The 13,425-nt window shown below is 39.8% G+C and overlaps 1 protein-coding gene across 1 annotated transcript in view; it reads right to left on the reverse strand.

Moving 5' to 3' along the window:
* Positions 1-13,425, reverse strand: part of FAM227A (family with sequence similarity 227 member A) — a 69,559-nt gene that overhangs the window by 52,773 nt on the left and 3,361 nt on the right. Inside the window, exon 2 of the mRNA XM_027106018.1 lies at positions 8,405-8,487. Within this exon, the coding sequence (XP_026961819.1) occupies positions 8,405-8,487 (83 nt within the window). The remainder of the gene's footprint in view (positions 1-8,404; positions 8,488-13,425) is intronic.

The raw sequence follows: 13,425 nt of genomic DNA on the forward strand, positions 1-13,425 counted from the left end.
AATCTGGAATAAACATCCAATCCAAGGAATAAACGTCATTCCTTATCGGGTTCTGAATTGTTTATTGTGGCCCCTGAGTTGTTCTCTATTTAAATTTAAAAAACAATAAATATTTTACGTGATACAAAATCAAATACGGTAAAAAGTCTCCTTCCTACTGCTCACCCAAGACCCTTAGTTTCTTGCACAGCTTTCTAGAGATATTCTGTACCTATTCAGATGAGAGCACACACAGCTCACAGGCCTGTGCCTGGCTCTCTTCACTTTTAGTTTTTAAAAAGCTCCCAGGGGAGTCTGATGATCAGCTAGGTTTAGGTATCACTGCTCTAGGTAGCTGGGAATATGAGACTGAAAAACAGGTGAGAAGATAGAATTTGCAAACATATCATTCATTCCACGAATCTTCCCTGAGCACCTACTAAAAGCCAGGTGCCGGGCTGGTGTCCAAGAGAAGATGCAGCCGTGAGCAGTGAAGCCCATCTCTGCCCTCCGAGGGCTCAGAGACTAGCAGGGAGAAGCCGGTGATTATGAGGTGACTGATGCTGCTGTGGGGAGGGACAGGATGCCAGAAGGGCGCCCCGATGGGGCACCTACACTGATCTTGGGCTGAGAGTGCAGGGAAGGCCTTTGCAGAGGCAGTGGCCTATCCGGAGAGGAAGGAACACACTTACTGCTGGAGTGAATGGTGAAGCTGTGACGGTGGGTGAACAAGCTCCCAAAGGAAGGAGACTGGAAAGAAGAGCTAGGCAAGTTCACGGCCAAAGTCTTGGGGGGAACCCACATTTAGGGCATGGGAGAAGGAACAGAAATAGGACATGGCTGTGCGGGAAGTCGGCGGGGGGTGTCTGGGTCTCAGAAGGAGGCGGCTCACTCATTTGCTAGTACAGCTATTAAACACTTCTTACGCACCAGGTACGTGCTAGGTGCCACGTGGTAGGGCAGCGTGGAGCCTGGCTATAGGTGCTGACGCGGGAGAAGCAGCCATACAGTCAAGGCCTGATATATAAAGGGCAGGGCACACCGCAGCCAGCAGAGGTTGGGCAGGGTAGCCCAGGGGTGGGCTCTGGTGGCAACAGGCAGCCAGCATCTGCCAGGTCTGACCAGCTGCCTGCGCAGAGGAGCAGGAAGGATGCTTCCTCCAGGTCACGTGAGGATCCACGATTGCTCCTGCCAGCCCTGGCCCTGTTCTGAGTGGCAATGAAGAACACCGAGGAGCTGTGCCCATGCTGGGCAGCCTTGAAAAGCCACCAGATCCTGCTACTGGGAGAATCATCTCATTCATTTCCCTGGTTCTCAAGTTATCATTAAAAAAACCACAGAACTGACATATAAATACATTCTTGTTGTAAAATACCCAAACATTACAGAAGTAGTCAGGGTAAAAACAGTTTACCCCCTTCCACCCCACTCCCTTGCCAGAACTGACTCCATCTGATACGCATCCTTCCAGACTCCTCCCCTACACATTTATACATATATAATGTGCTTCTTGTGGGCCAGGCACTGATCTAAGGGTTTTCAGGAGTCTTAACTTGTCCAGTTCTTTCAGAGATAATACATCTATGAGGCAGGTATGTTATTAATGTTATCACTATTTTACAGGAAACTGAGACTCATAAAGGTTAAATAATTTACCTAATGTCACAGTGTGAGAAAACAGTAAAGCAGCAGGAATTTAAACTCTGACAGTCTTATTTTGTGCCTCTGGTGCTCTACCCTCATGCACACATACAGAGGTATAAGGCTTTTTACATGGAATCATTCCAAATAGTGTGTGTGTCTATTTTGCTTTTATTTACAACTCAATTCTAGAATGTGTTCGACAGTGGGGTAGGGGAAACAGAAGCTCATGGTGTCCTTTCCGCTTCAGTGAAGAATGCCTTTACTTCTGTGAAAAGCAACTTGACTATATTTACCAAAATTTTAAATTTCACATCTAGGGCTCTAGCTTGCAGAAATATTTGCAGATGAGTCCCAAGATACATGTACAAAAATATTCACATGTTCACTATGATGAAAATAGCACTGAAATACTTATTGATAGGGAAGAGTTAAATTAATTATGCCATATCCAACTTTTCGAATATTATGCAGCTACGAAAAGAATGGGATCAGTCAACAGCACGGACTTTGAAAAATCTCCAGGAGGTATTTATGCTAAAAATAAATAAATAAATAGGAAAAAAATAAAAGCAGCTTCCAAAACAATATTTATGGTATGATCCTGATTACATTAAAAAAGAAAACAATAACCCTAAATGTCTATATTGTATATTTCTAATGTATTTTTTAAAAGTTCTGGAAGGATACAATAACCCTAAAAGAAAACAATAACCCTAAATGTCTATATTGTATATTTCTAATGTATTTTTTAAAAGTTCTGGAAGGATACACACCACATAACTAGCATCTAGGGAGGGATCTAGGGCTGAAAGGGAAAGTGACTTTCACTGTTTACTTACATACTTGTAGATACCTGAATACTTTAGAATAAGCATGCATTACCTTGCTATTTAAATTTTTTTCAATAAAAGAAAAAAATTGTTGACTCAAGAGCTAAACTGGCCCAAAGGTCAGTACTGGAAAAGCCGAGGTGAGGGTAAAGCTAAAAACTGTGGAGGCAGATCACCAGGTTCAGGACCCTGGGCCAGAGGAACTTGGTGGAGAGCAAGACGCCAGGTAGGAAGGGGTGAGGAGGTTTAGGTGGAGTGAACTGGCAGGAAGTAAAGGAGCAGGGTTAAGACAGACCGAAGAAGCAGAGAGAAGGGATGGGAGAGAAGGAGGGCCAGGGAGCATGGTGGACTGAAGATCAGGCCAAGTGAGAACCCACAGAGAAGGTCCTCCCAATCTACAGAACTGCACTGCCAACAAATGACTTGGGTTCTCATCTAGTCTGAGTCTCTTTCATTGTGTTTGGAGACGTAGTCAGCAACATAAATGAGTGAAGCCGGCCGAGCGTAAGACCATGTGGCAACCAACACTTTGCCTCCTTATCAGGAGCGTCAGGGAGTGGTGGGAACTGTAGCAACCTGGAGACCTCACGCTCTGATAACGAGAGCCACTGCTGTTCTGCTCCAGCTGATGACCCCACGTGGAAGTGCGGAGGAAACATAACCATTCTTAAATATCCCATATAGCATGTTGTCTTCCCTCAGGAGACAATAATTTACCAGAGCCTAACCCACCTGGGGGAGGGGAAATACCCAATTCTAGCACCATCTAGCTATCTTGTCCCACCCAAGCGGGGGAAAAAAACTGAGAAGCAATGGTGAAGTCCAGTCCAGAGGTACCGAAGGTTCATCAAAAGACTGAGACCCAACCATAGGACTACAGAACACTCCCCCCACAACGCTCACACCTACCACCACATCACTGAAGGCCTATTTACCACAGTTCCTTTTACCCAGTACGTCATATCTACCTTTCAACAAAAAATTACAAGGCATACTAAAAGGCAAAAGGCACAGTTTGAAGAGCATAAACAAGCATCAGAACCAGAGTCAGACATGGCAGAAATGTTGGACTTATCAGACCAGGAATTTTTTAAAATTATGATTAATATTCTAAGGGCTTTTACAGAAAAAGCAGGAAACATACAAGAACAGAAGGATAATGTAAACAGAGAATGAACATTCTAAGAAAGGGTCCAAAACAAATGCTAGAGGGGATTTCCCTGGCGGTCCAGTGGGTAACACTTCGCCTTTCAATGCAGGGGGTGCGGTTCGATCCCTGGTTGGGGAGTTAAGATCCCACATGCCTCGTGGCCAAAAAAACAAAAACATAAAACAGAAGCAATATTGTAGCAAATTCAATAAAGACTTTTAAAATGTCCACATCAAAAGAATCTTTGAAAAAAAATGCTAGAGATCAAAAACACCGTAACAAAATAGAAGGATGCCTTTGATGGGCTCATTAGTTGACTAGACACGGCTGAGGAAAGAATCTGAGTTTGAGGAAATGACAATCGAAACTTCCAAAACAGAAAAGCAAAGAGAAAAAAAAAGACTGAAAAATACCCCCCAAACAGAACAGAATATCCAAGAACTATGGGACAACTATTAAAAAGTGTAACATGTGCATAATAGGAATACCAGAAGTAGAAGAAAGAGAGAAAAGAACAGAAGGAATATTTGAAGGAAAAAACGACTGGAAAATTTCCCAAATTAATGTCAGACACCAAAACACAGATCCAGGAAACTCAGATAACACCAAGTAGGATATATGCAAAAAACAAAAACAAAACCCAAAAAACTACACCTAGGCATTTCATATTCAAACTTTAGAAAATCAAAGATAAAAATCTTTAGGGACTTTCCTGGTGGTCCAGTGGGTAAGACCCTGTGCTCCCAATGAAGGGGGCCCGGGTTCAATCCCTGGTCGGGGAACTAGATCCCACACACATGCTGCAACTAAGAAGTCCGCATACTGAAACTAAAAGATCCCGCATACCACAATTAAAGATCTCACACGCGGCAACGAAGATCCCACGTGCTGCAACTAAGAGCTGGCACAGGGCTTCCCTGGTGGCGCAGTGGTTGAGAATCCGCCTGCCGATGTGGGGGGCGCGGGTTCGTTCCCCGGTCCAGGAGGATCCCACATGCCGCGGAACGGCTGGGCCCGTGAGCCATGGCTGCTGAGCCTGCGCGTCCGGAGCCTGTGCTCCGCAACGGGAGAGGCCACAAAAGTGAGAGGGCCGCGTACCGCAAAAAAAAAAAAAAAAAAGAGCTGGCGCAGCCTAAATAAATAAATCAATATTTAAACAGAGACAAAAAAGAAAAAAAATCTTGAAAGAAGCCAGAGGGGGGAAAAATACCTTACCTATAAAAGAGCAAAGATAAGAATTACATCCGACTTCTCAGAAACCATGCAAGCAAGAGGAAAATGAAGTGAAATATTTAAAGTGTTAAGGAAAAAACCCCTGCCAACCTGGAACCCTGTACTCTGCAAAATTATCCCTCAAAAGTGAAGGAGAAATGAAGGCTTTCTCAGGCAAACGAAAACGGAGGGCATTTGTTGCCAGTACATCTGCCGTGAAGAAATGCTGAAGGAAGTTCTTTAGAGGGAAGGAAAATGATACAGGTCAGAAACTCGGATCTACATAAAGAAAGGAAGCACATCAAAGAACGAATCAGTGAAAGTAAAATAAAAAAATTTGGTTTTTTATTCTTAATTGATCTAACAGATAGCAGTTTGTTCAAAATAATAGTAGTAGCAATGTGTGTGTATATACATATACACACATACACAAGTGAAATGAAATGAATGATGGCAATGATACAAAAGACAGGAGGATGGAATTAGGAATATTTTATTATTATAAAGTATTTGCATTACCCGTGAAGTGGTACAGTAATATTTGAAAGTAGACTTAGATTAGTTGTAAATGTATATTTTAAACTCTAGGGCAACCACTAAAAAAAGTACAAAAAGTACAAAAAGAAGTATGATTGATATGCTAAGAAAGGAGAGAGAATAAAATCACATAAAATGCTCAACTAAAACCACAAAAGGCAGAAAAAGTTTGGAAGACAAAAGTAGGAAAAAAGGGGACTTCCCTGGTGGTCCAGTGGTTAAGAATCCGCCTTCTGGTGCAGGGGACGTGGGTTTGATCCCTGGTCAGGGAACTAGGATCCCACACGTCGCAGGGAAACTAAGCCCACGTGCCGCAACCACTGAGCCCATGTACCATAACTAAAGAGAAGCCCACGTGCCACAACAAAGAGCCCGGGTGCTGCAACTAAGACCTGACACAGCCAAAAAATAAAAATAAATTAAAAATAAATAAATATTTTAAAACACAGGAACTAAGAACAGGCCAAGAAATAGAAAAAGGAACAAATATGGTAGATATTAATCCAACTATATCAATAATCACTTTAAAATGAAAGGTCTAAATATGCCAATTAAAAGACAGAGATTGTCAGAGTAAATCCAAAAACAAGATCCAAAATACTTTGTCTATAAGAAACCCATTTTAAATATAAATAAATATACAGATTAGAAGTAAAGGGATGAAGAAAGATATACCATACTAACACTAATTAAAAAAAAAAAGTATATTTCACTTAGAGACTTCAGGTCCAGGAAAGTTATCAGGGATAAAGAGGGGCATTATGTAATGATAAAGGGGTCAATACACCAAGAAGACTTAACAATCTTAATGTGTATGTGCCTAAAAACAGAGCATCAAAATACATGAGGCAGAAAAAGAATTGCATGGACAATGAATCCATTGATGAATCTACTATAATAGTTAGAGACTTTAATACTCCTCTGTTAGAAAGGGACAGATCCTGCAGATAGAAAATTAGTAAGAAAATAGCTGAACTCAACAGCATCATCAATCAACTGGATATGTGCCCTTTCCTATAACCAACAATGAACAAGTAGAATTTGAAATTAAAAACACAATACCATTTATATTAACAAAAAAATGAAATACATAGGTATAAATCTAATAAAATATGTACAAGATCAAAATAAGAAAAACTACAAAACTGATGAAATAAATTAAACAACTAAATAAATGGAGATATTCCATGTTCACAGATGGAAAGGCTCAATATTGTCAAGACGTCAGTTCTTCCCAACTTGATCAATGCAGTCCCAATCAAAATTCCAGCAACTTATTTGTCGATATTGACAAACTAATTCTCAACTTTACACGGAGAAGTAAAAGACCCAGAATAGCAAACCCAGCATTGAAGGAGAACTGACACTACTTGACTTCAAGACTTACTTACTATAAAACTACAGTAATCAAGACAGCGTGGCATTGGCCAAAAAAACAGACAAATAGATCAATGGAACAGAATAGAGAGTCCAGAAATAGACCCACATAAACAAAGTCAATTGATCTTTGACAAAGAGGCAAAGGCAATACAATGGAGCAAAGATAGACTTTTCAACAAATGGTGCTCAAACAACCGAACATCCAAACGCAAAATAACGAACCTAGACACAGACCTTACATCTTTCACAAAAATTAAGTCAAAATGGATAACAGACCTAAATATAAAACTCCTAGAAGATAACCTAGATGAGAAAACCTAGTTGACCCTGGGTTTCGCAATGACTTTTTAGATACAACAGCAGAGGCATGATCCATGAAAGAAATAACTGATAAGCTGCACTTCATTAAAACTTAAAACTTCTGCTCTACAAAGGACAATGTCAAGAGAAAAAGAAGACCAGCCACAGACTGGAGAGAATATTTGCAAAAGATACATTTGATAAAGGATGTTATCCAAAATATACAAAGAAATCTTAAAACCCAACAATAAGAAAACAAACAACTCAATTAAAAAATGGGGCAAACACCTCAACAGACACCTCACCACCAAACAAGATATACAGATGGAAAGTAAGCATATAAAAAGATGTTTAATATCACGTTATTAGAGAACTGCAAATTAAAACAACGAGATATCACAGTATACTGGTTAGGATGGCCAAAATCCCAAACACTGACAACACCAAATGCTGACGAGGATGTGGAGCAACAGGAACTCTCATTCACTGCTGGTGGGAGTGCAAAAGGGCACAGCCACTTTGGGAGACAATTTAGCAGTTTCTTACTATACTAAACATACTCTTACCATATGGTCCAGGATTCATGCTCCTTGGTATTTACCCAAATGAACTGAAAATATATGTCCACACAAAACCTTGCATATGAATGTTTATAGAAGCTTTATTCAAAGTTGCCAAAACTCAGAAGCAACCAACATGCCCCTCAGTAGGTTAACAGATAAATAAACTGTGGACATCCAAACAACAGAATACTATTCAGCGCAAAAAAGTAATGAGCTATCAAGCCATGAAAAGACATGGAGAAACCTTAAAGACATATTACTAAGTAAAAGAAACCAATCTGAAAAGGTTACATACTTTATGGTTCCAATTCCATGACCTTCTGGAAAAGGTAAAACTAAGGAGATAGCAAAAGATCAGTGGTTGCCAAGGACTGGGGGGAGAGAGGGATGAATAGCAGCGCAGAGGATTTTTAGGGCAGTGAAACTATTCCGTATAATACTATAAGGGTGGACACGTATCATTATACATTTGTCCATACTCATAGAATGCACAGCACAAGGAGAGAAACCTAATGTAAACATGGGCTTTGGGTGAATGTGATGTGTCAATTTAGGTACATCAATTATAATAAATGTTCCACTCTGGTGATGGGGAGGCTGTGCATGTGTGGGGACAGGGAGGGGTATGTGGGAACTCCGTACTTTCAGCTCAATTTTGCTATGAACCCAGAACTTCTCTAAGAATAAAGCTTATTAATTTTAAAAATATATCTTTGAGACTTCTATTGTGCAAATGTGCTTTCAAATAAGTAGAGGGGCCCCTAAGGCACTTCCTTGCTGGAAGCCTCGCCTCAGCACACATAACTTACCAGGCTGTGCACCAGTGGGTTGGGACTCAGATCTGTCTCAGCAATCCCTTGGTTCACCTGCTGTATGGAGCCAATGCAGCAGGCTGGGAGGTGAGTCTGTTAAGGAAACTTTATGGGTGATGACTACACACAAATAGAACAGGATGGGGCGAGCCTGTAAAGAAAAGCAGCTCACTGCCTTTCTGTGCTTTTTTTTTTTCCCCACAGTTCATTTATTTTTTAAAATTTAATTTATTTTTTTATACAGCAGGTTCTCTCTTTTTTTTTTTTTTTTTTTGCGGTACGCAGGCCTCTCACTGTTGTGGCCTCTCCCGCTGCGGAGCACAGGCTCCGGACGCGCAGGCTCAGCGGCCATGGCTCACAGGCCCAGCCGCTCAATGGCATGTGGGATCTTCCCGGACCGGGGCACGAACCCGCGTCCCCTGCATCGGCAGGCGGATCCTCAACCACTGCGCCACCAGAGAAGCCCACGGGTTCTTATTAGTCATCAATTTTATACACATCAGTGTATACATGTCAATCCCAGTTGGTGCAATTCATCACACCACCACCCGCAACCCCCCCGCCGCTTTACCCCCTTGGTGTCCATACGTTTGTTCTCTACATGTGTATCAATTTCTGCCCTGCAAACTGGTTCATCTGTACCATTTTTCTAGGTTCCCCATATATGCGTTAATATATGATATTTGTTTTTCTCTCTCTGACTTACTTCACTCTGTATGACAGTCTCTAGATCCATCCACGTCTCAACAAATGACCCAATTTCGTTCCTTTTTATGGTTGAGTAATATTCCATTGTATATATGTACCACACCTTCTTTATCCATTCGTCTCTCAATGGGCATTTAGGTTGCTTCCATGACCTGGCTATTGTAAATAGCACTGCAATGAACATTGGGGTACATGTGCTTTTTTGAATTATGGTTTTCTCTGGGTATATCCCCAGTAGTGGGATTGCTGGATGATATGGTAATTTTATTTTTAGTTTTTTAAGGAACCTCCATAATGTTCTCCATAGTGACTGTATCAATTTACATTCCCACCGACAGTGCAAGAGGGTTCCCTTTTCTCCACACCCTCTCCAGCATTTGTTATTTGTAGATTTTCTGATGACGCCCATTCTAAATGGTGTGAGGTGGTACCTCATTGCACTTTTGATTTGCATTTCTCTAATAATTAGTGATGTTGAGCAGATTTTCATGTGCTTCCTGACCATCTGTATGTCTTCTTTGGAGAATTATCTATTTAGGTCATCTGCTCATTTTCGGATTGGGTTGTTTGTTTTTTTTAATATTGAGCTGCATGAGCTGTTTATATATTTTGGAGATTAATCCTGTGTCCGTTGATTCGTTTGCAAATATTTTCTCCCATTCTGAGGGTTCTCTTTTCATCTTGTTTATGGTCTTCTTTGCTGTGCAAAAGCTTTGAATTTCATTAGGGCCCATTTGTTTATTTTTGTTTTTATTTCCATTACTCTAGGAGGTGGATCAAAAAAGATCTTGCTGTGATTTATGTCAAAGAGTGTTCTTCCTACGTTTTCCTCTAAGAGTTTTATAGTGTCCGGTCTTACATTTAGGTCTCTAATTCATTTTGAGTTTATTTTTGTGTATGGTTTTAGGGAGTGTTCTAATTTCATTCTTTTACATGTAGCTGTCTAGTTTTCCCAGCACCACTTATTGAAGACACTGTCTTTTCTCCACTGTATATCCTTGCCTCCTTTGTCATAGATTAGTTGACCATACGTGTGTGGGGTTATCTCTGGGCTTTCTATCTTGTTCCATTGACCTATGTTTCTGTTTCTGTGCCAGTACCATATTGTCTTGATTAGTGTAGCTTTGTAGTATAGTCTGAAGTCAGGGAGTCTGATTCCTCCAGCTCTGTTTTTTTCCCACAAGACTGCTTTGGCTATTCAGGGTCTTTTGTGTCTCCATACAAATTTTAAGATTTTTTGTTCGAGTTCCATAAAAAATGCCATTGGTAATTTGATAGGGATTGCACTGAATCTGTAGATTGCTTTGGGTGGTATAGTCATTTTCACAATATTGATTCTTCCAATTCAAGAACATGGTATATCTCTCCATCTGTTGGTATCATCTTTAATTTCTTTCATCAGTGTCTCATAGTTTTCTGCATACAGCTCTTTTGTCTCCCTAGGTAGGTTTATTCCTAGGTATTTTATTCTTTTTGTTGCAATGGTAAATGGGAGTGTTTCCTTAATTTCTCTTTCAGATTTTTCATCATTAGTGTATATAGGAATGCAAGAGATTTCTGTGCATTAATTTTGTAAACTGCAACTTTACCAAATTCATTGACTAGCTCTAGTAGTTTTCTGGTGGCATCTTTAGGATTCTCTATGTATAGTGTCATATCATCAGCAGTGACAGTTTTACTTCTCCTTTTCCAATTTGTATTTCTTTTATTTCTTTTTCTTCTCTGATTGCCGTGGCTAGGACTTCCAAAACTATGTTGAATAATAGTGGTGACAGTGGACATCCTTGTCTCCTTCCTGATCTTAGAGGAAATGCTTTCAGTTTTTCACCATTGAGAATGATGTTTGCTGTGGGTTTGTCGTATATGGCCTTTATTATGTTGAGGTAGGTTCCCTCTATGCCCACTTTCTGGAGAGTTTTTTTCATAAGTCGGTGTTGAATTTTGTCAAAAGCTTTTTCTGCATCGATTGAGATGATCATATGGTACTTATTCTTCAATTTGTTAATATGGTGTATCACATTGATTTGCGTATATTGAAGAATCCTTGCATCCTTGGAATAAATCCCACTTGATCATGGTGTATGATCGTTTTAATGTGTTGTTGGATTCTGTTTGCTAGTATTTTGTTGAGGATTTTTGCATCTGTGTTCATCAGTGATATTGGCGTGTAGTTTTCTTTTTTTGTGACATCTTTGTCTGGTTTTGGTATCAGGGTGATGGTGGCCTCATAGAATGAGTTTGGGAGTGTTCCTTCCTCTGCCTTTTTTTGAAAGAGTTTGAGAAGGATGGGTGTTAGCTCTTCTCTAAATGTTTGCTAGAATTCACCTGTGAAGCCATCTGGTCCTGGACTTTTGTTCGTTGAAAGATTTTTAATCACATTTTCAATTTCATTACTTGTGATTGGTCTGTTCATATTTTCTATTTCTTCCTGGTTCAGTCTTGGAAGGTTATACCTTTCTAAGAATTTGTCCATTTCTTCCAGATGGTCCATTTTATTGGCATAGAGTTGCTTGTAGTAGTCTCTTAGGATGCTTTGTATTTCTGTGGTGTCTGTTGTAACTTCTCCTTTTTCATTTCTAAGTTTATTGATTTGAGTCCTCTCCCTGTTTTTCTTGATGAGTCTGGCTAATGGTTTATCAACTTTGCTTATCTTCTCAAAGAAACAGCTTTTAGTTTTATTGATCTTTGCTATTGTTTTCTTTGTTTCTATTTCATTTATTTCTGCTCTGATCTTTATGATTTCTTTCCTCCTGCTAACTTTGGGTTTTGTTTGTTCTTCTTTAGTTCCTTTAGGTGTAAGGTTAGATTGTTTATTTGAGATTTTTCTTGTTTCTTGAGGTAGGCTTGTATAGCTATAAACTTCCTTCTTAGAACTGCTTTTGCTGCATCCCATAGGTTTTGGATCATCGTGATTTCATTGTCATTTGTCTCTAGGTATTTTTTGATTTCCTCTTTGATTTCTTCAGTGATCTCTTGGTTATTTAGTAATGTATTGTTTAGCCTCCATGTGTTTGTGTTTCTTACAGTTTTTTCCCTGTAATTCATTTCTAATCTCATAGCGCTGTGGTCAGAAAAGATGCTTGATATGATTTCAATTTTCTTAAATTTACTGAGGCTTGATTTGTGACCCAAGATGTGATCTATCCTGGAGAATGTTCCGTGTGCACTTGAGAAGAAAGTGTAATCTGCTGTTTTTGTATGGAATGTCCTATAAATATTAATTAAATCTATCTGGTCTATTGTGTCATTTAAAGCTTCTGTTTCCTTATTTATTTTCATTTTGGATGATCTGTCCATTGGGGTAAGTGAGGTGTTAAAGTCCCCCACTATTATTGTGTTACTGTCAATTTCCTCTTTTATAGCTGCTAGCAGTTGCCTTATGTATTGAGGTGCTCCTATGTTGGCTGCATATATATTTATAATTGTTTTATCTTCTTCTTGGATTGATCCCTTGATCATTATGTAGTGCCCTTCCTTGTCACTTGTAACATTCTTTATTTTAAAGTCTATTTTATCTGATATGAGTATTGCTACTCCAGCTTTCTTCTGATTTCCATTTCCATGGAATATCTTTTTCCATCCCCTCACTTTCAGTCTGTATGTGTCCCTAGGTCTGAAGTGGGTCTCTTGTAGACTGCATATAGATGGGTCTTGTTTTTGTACCCATTCAGCAAGCCTGTGTCTTTTGGTTGGAGCATTTAATCCATTCACGTTTAAGGTAATTATCGATATGTATCTTCCTATGACCATTTTCTTAATGGTTTTGGGTTTGTTTTTGTAGGTCCTTTTCTTCTCTTGTGTTTCCCACTTAGAGAAGTTCCTTTAGCATTGTTGTAGAGCTGGTTTGGTGGTGCTGAATTCTCTTAGCTTCTGCTTGTCTGTAAAGCTTTTGATTTCTCCATTGAATCTGAATGAGATCCTTGCTGGGTAGAGTAATCTTCATTGTAGGTTCTTCCATTTCATCACTTTAAGTATATCATGCCACTCCCTTCTGGCTTGTAGAGTTTCTGCTGAGAAATCAGCTGTTAACCTGATGGGAGTTCCCTTGTATGTTATTTGTCGTTTTACCCTTGCTGCTTTCAATAAGTTTTTCTTTGTGTTTAATTTTTGCCAATTTGATTACTATGTGTCTTGGCGTGTTTCTCCTTGGGTTTATCCTGTATGGGACTCTGCGCTTCCTGGACTTGGGTGGCTATTTCCTTTCTCATGTTAGGGAAGTTTTCAACTATAATCTCTTCAAATATTTTCTCTGGTCCTTTCTCTCTCTCTTCTTCTTCTGGGACCCCTACAATGTGAGTGTTGTTGCGTTT

Source organism: Aethalodelphis obliquidens, unplaced genomic scaffold (genome assembly GCF_003676395.1).
Source record: "Aethalodelphis obliquidens isolate GAN/ISIS:26980383/991018 unplaced genomic scaffold, ASM367639v1 scaffold8, whole genome shotgun sequence".
In the NCBI taxonomy this organism is placed as follows: Eukaryota; Metazoa; Chordata; class Mammalia; order Artiodactyla; family Delphinidae; genus Aethalodelphis; species Aethalodelphis obliquidens.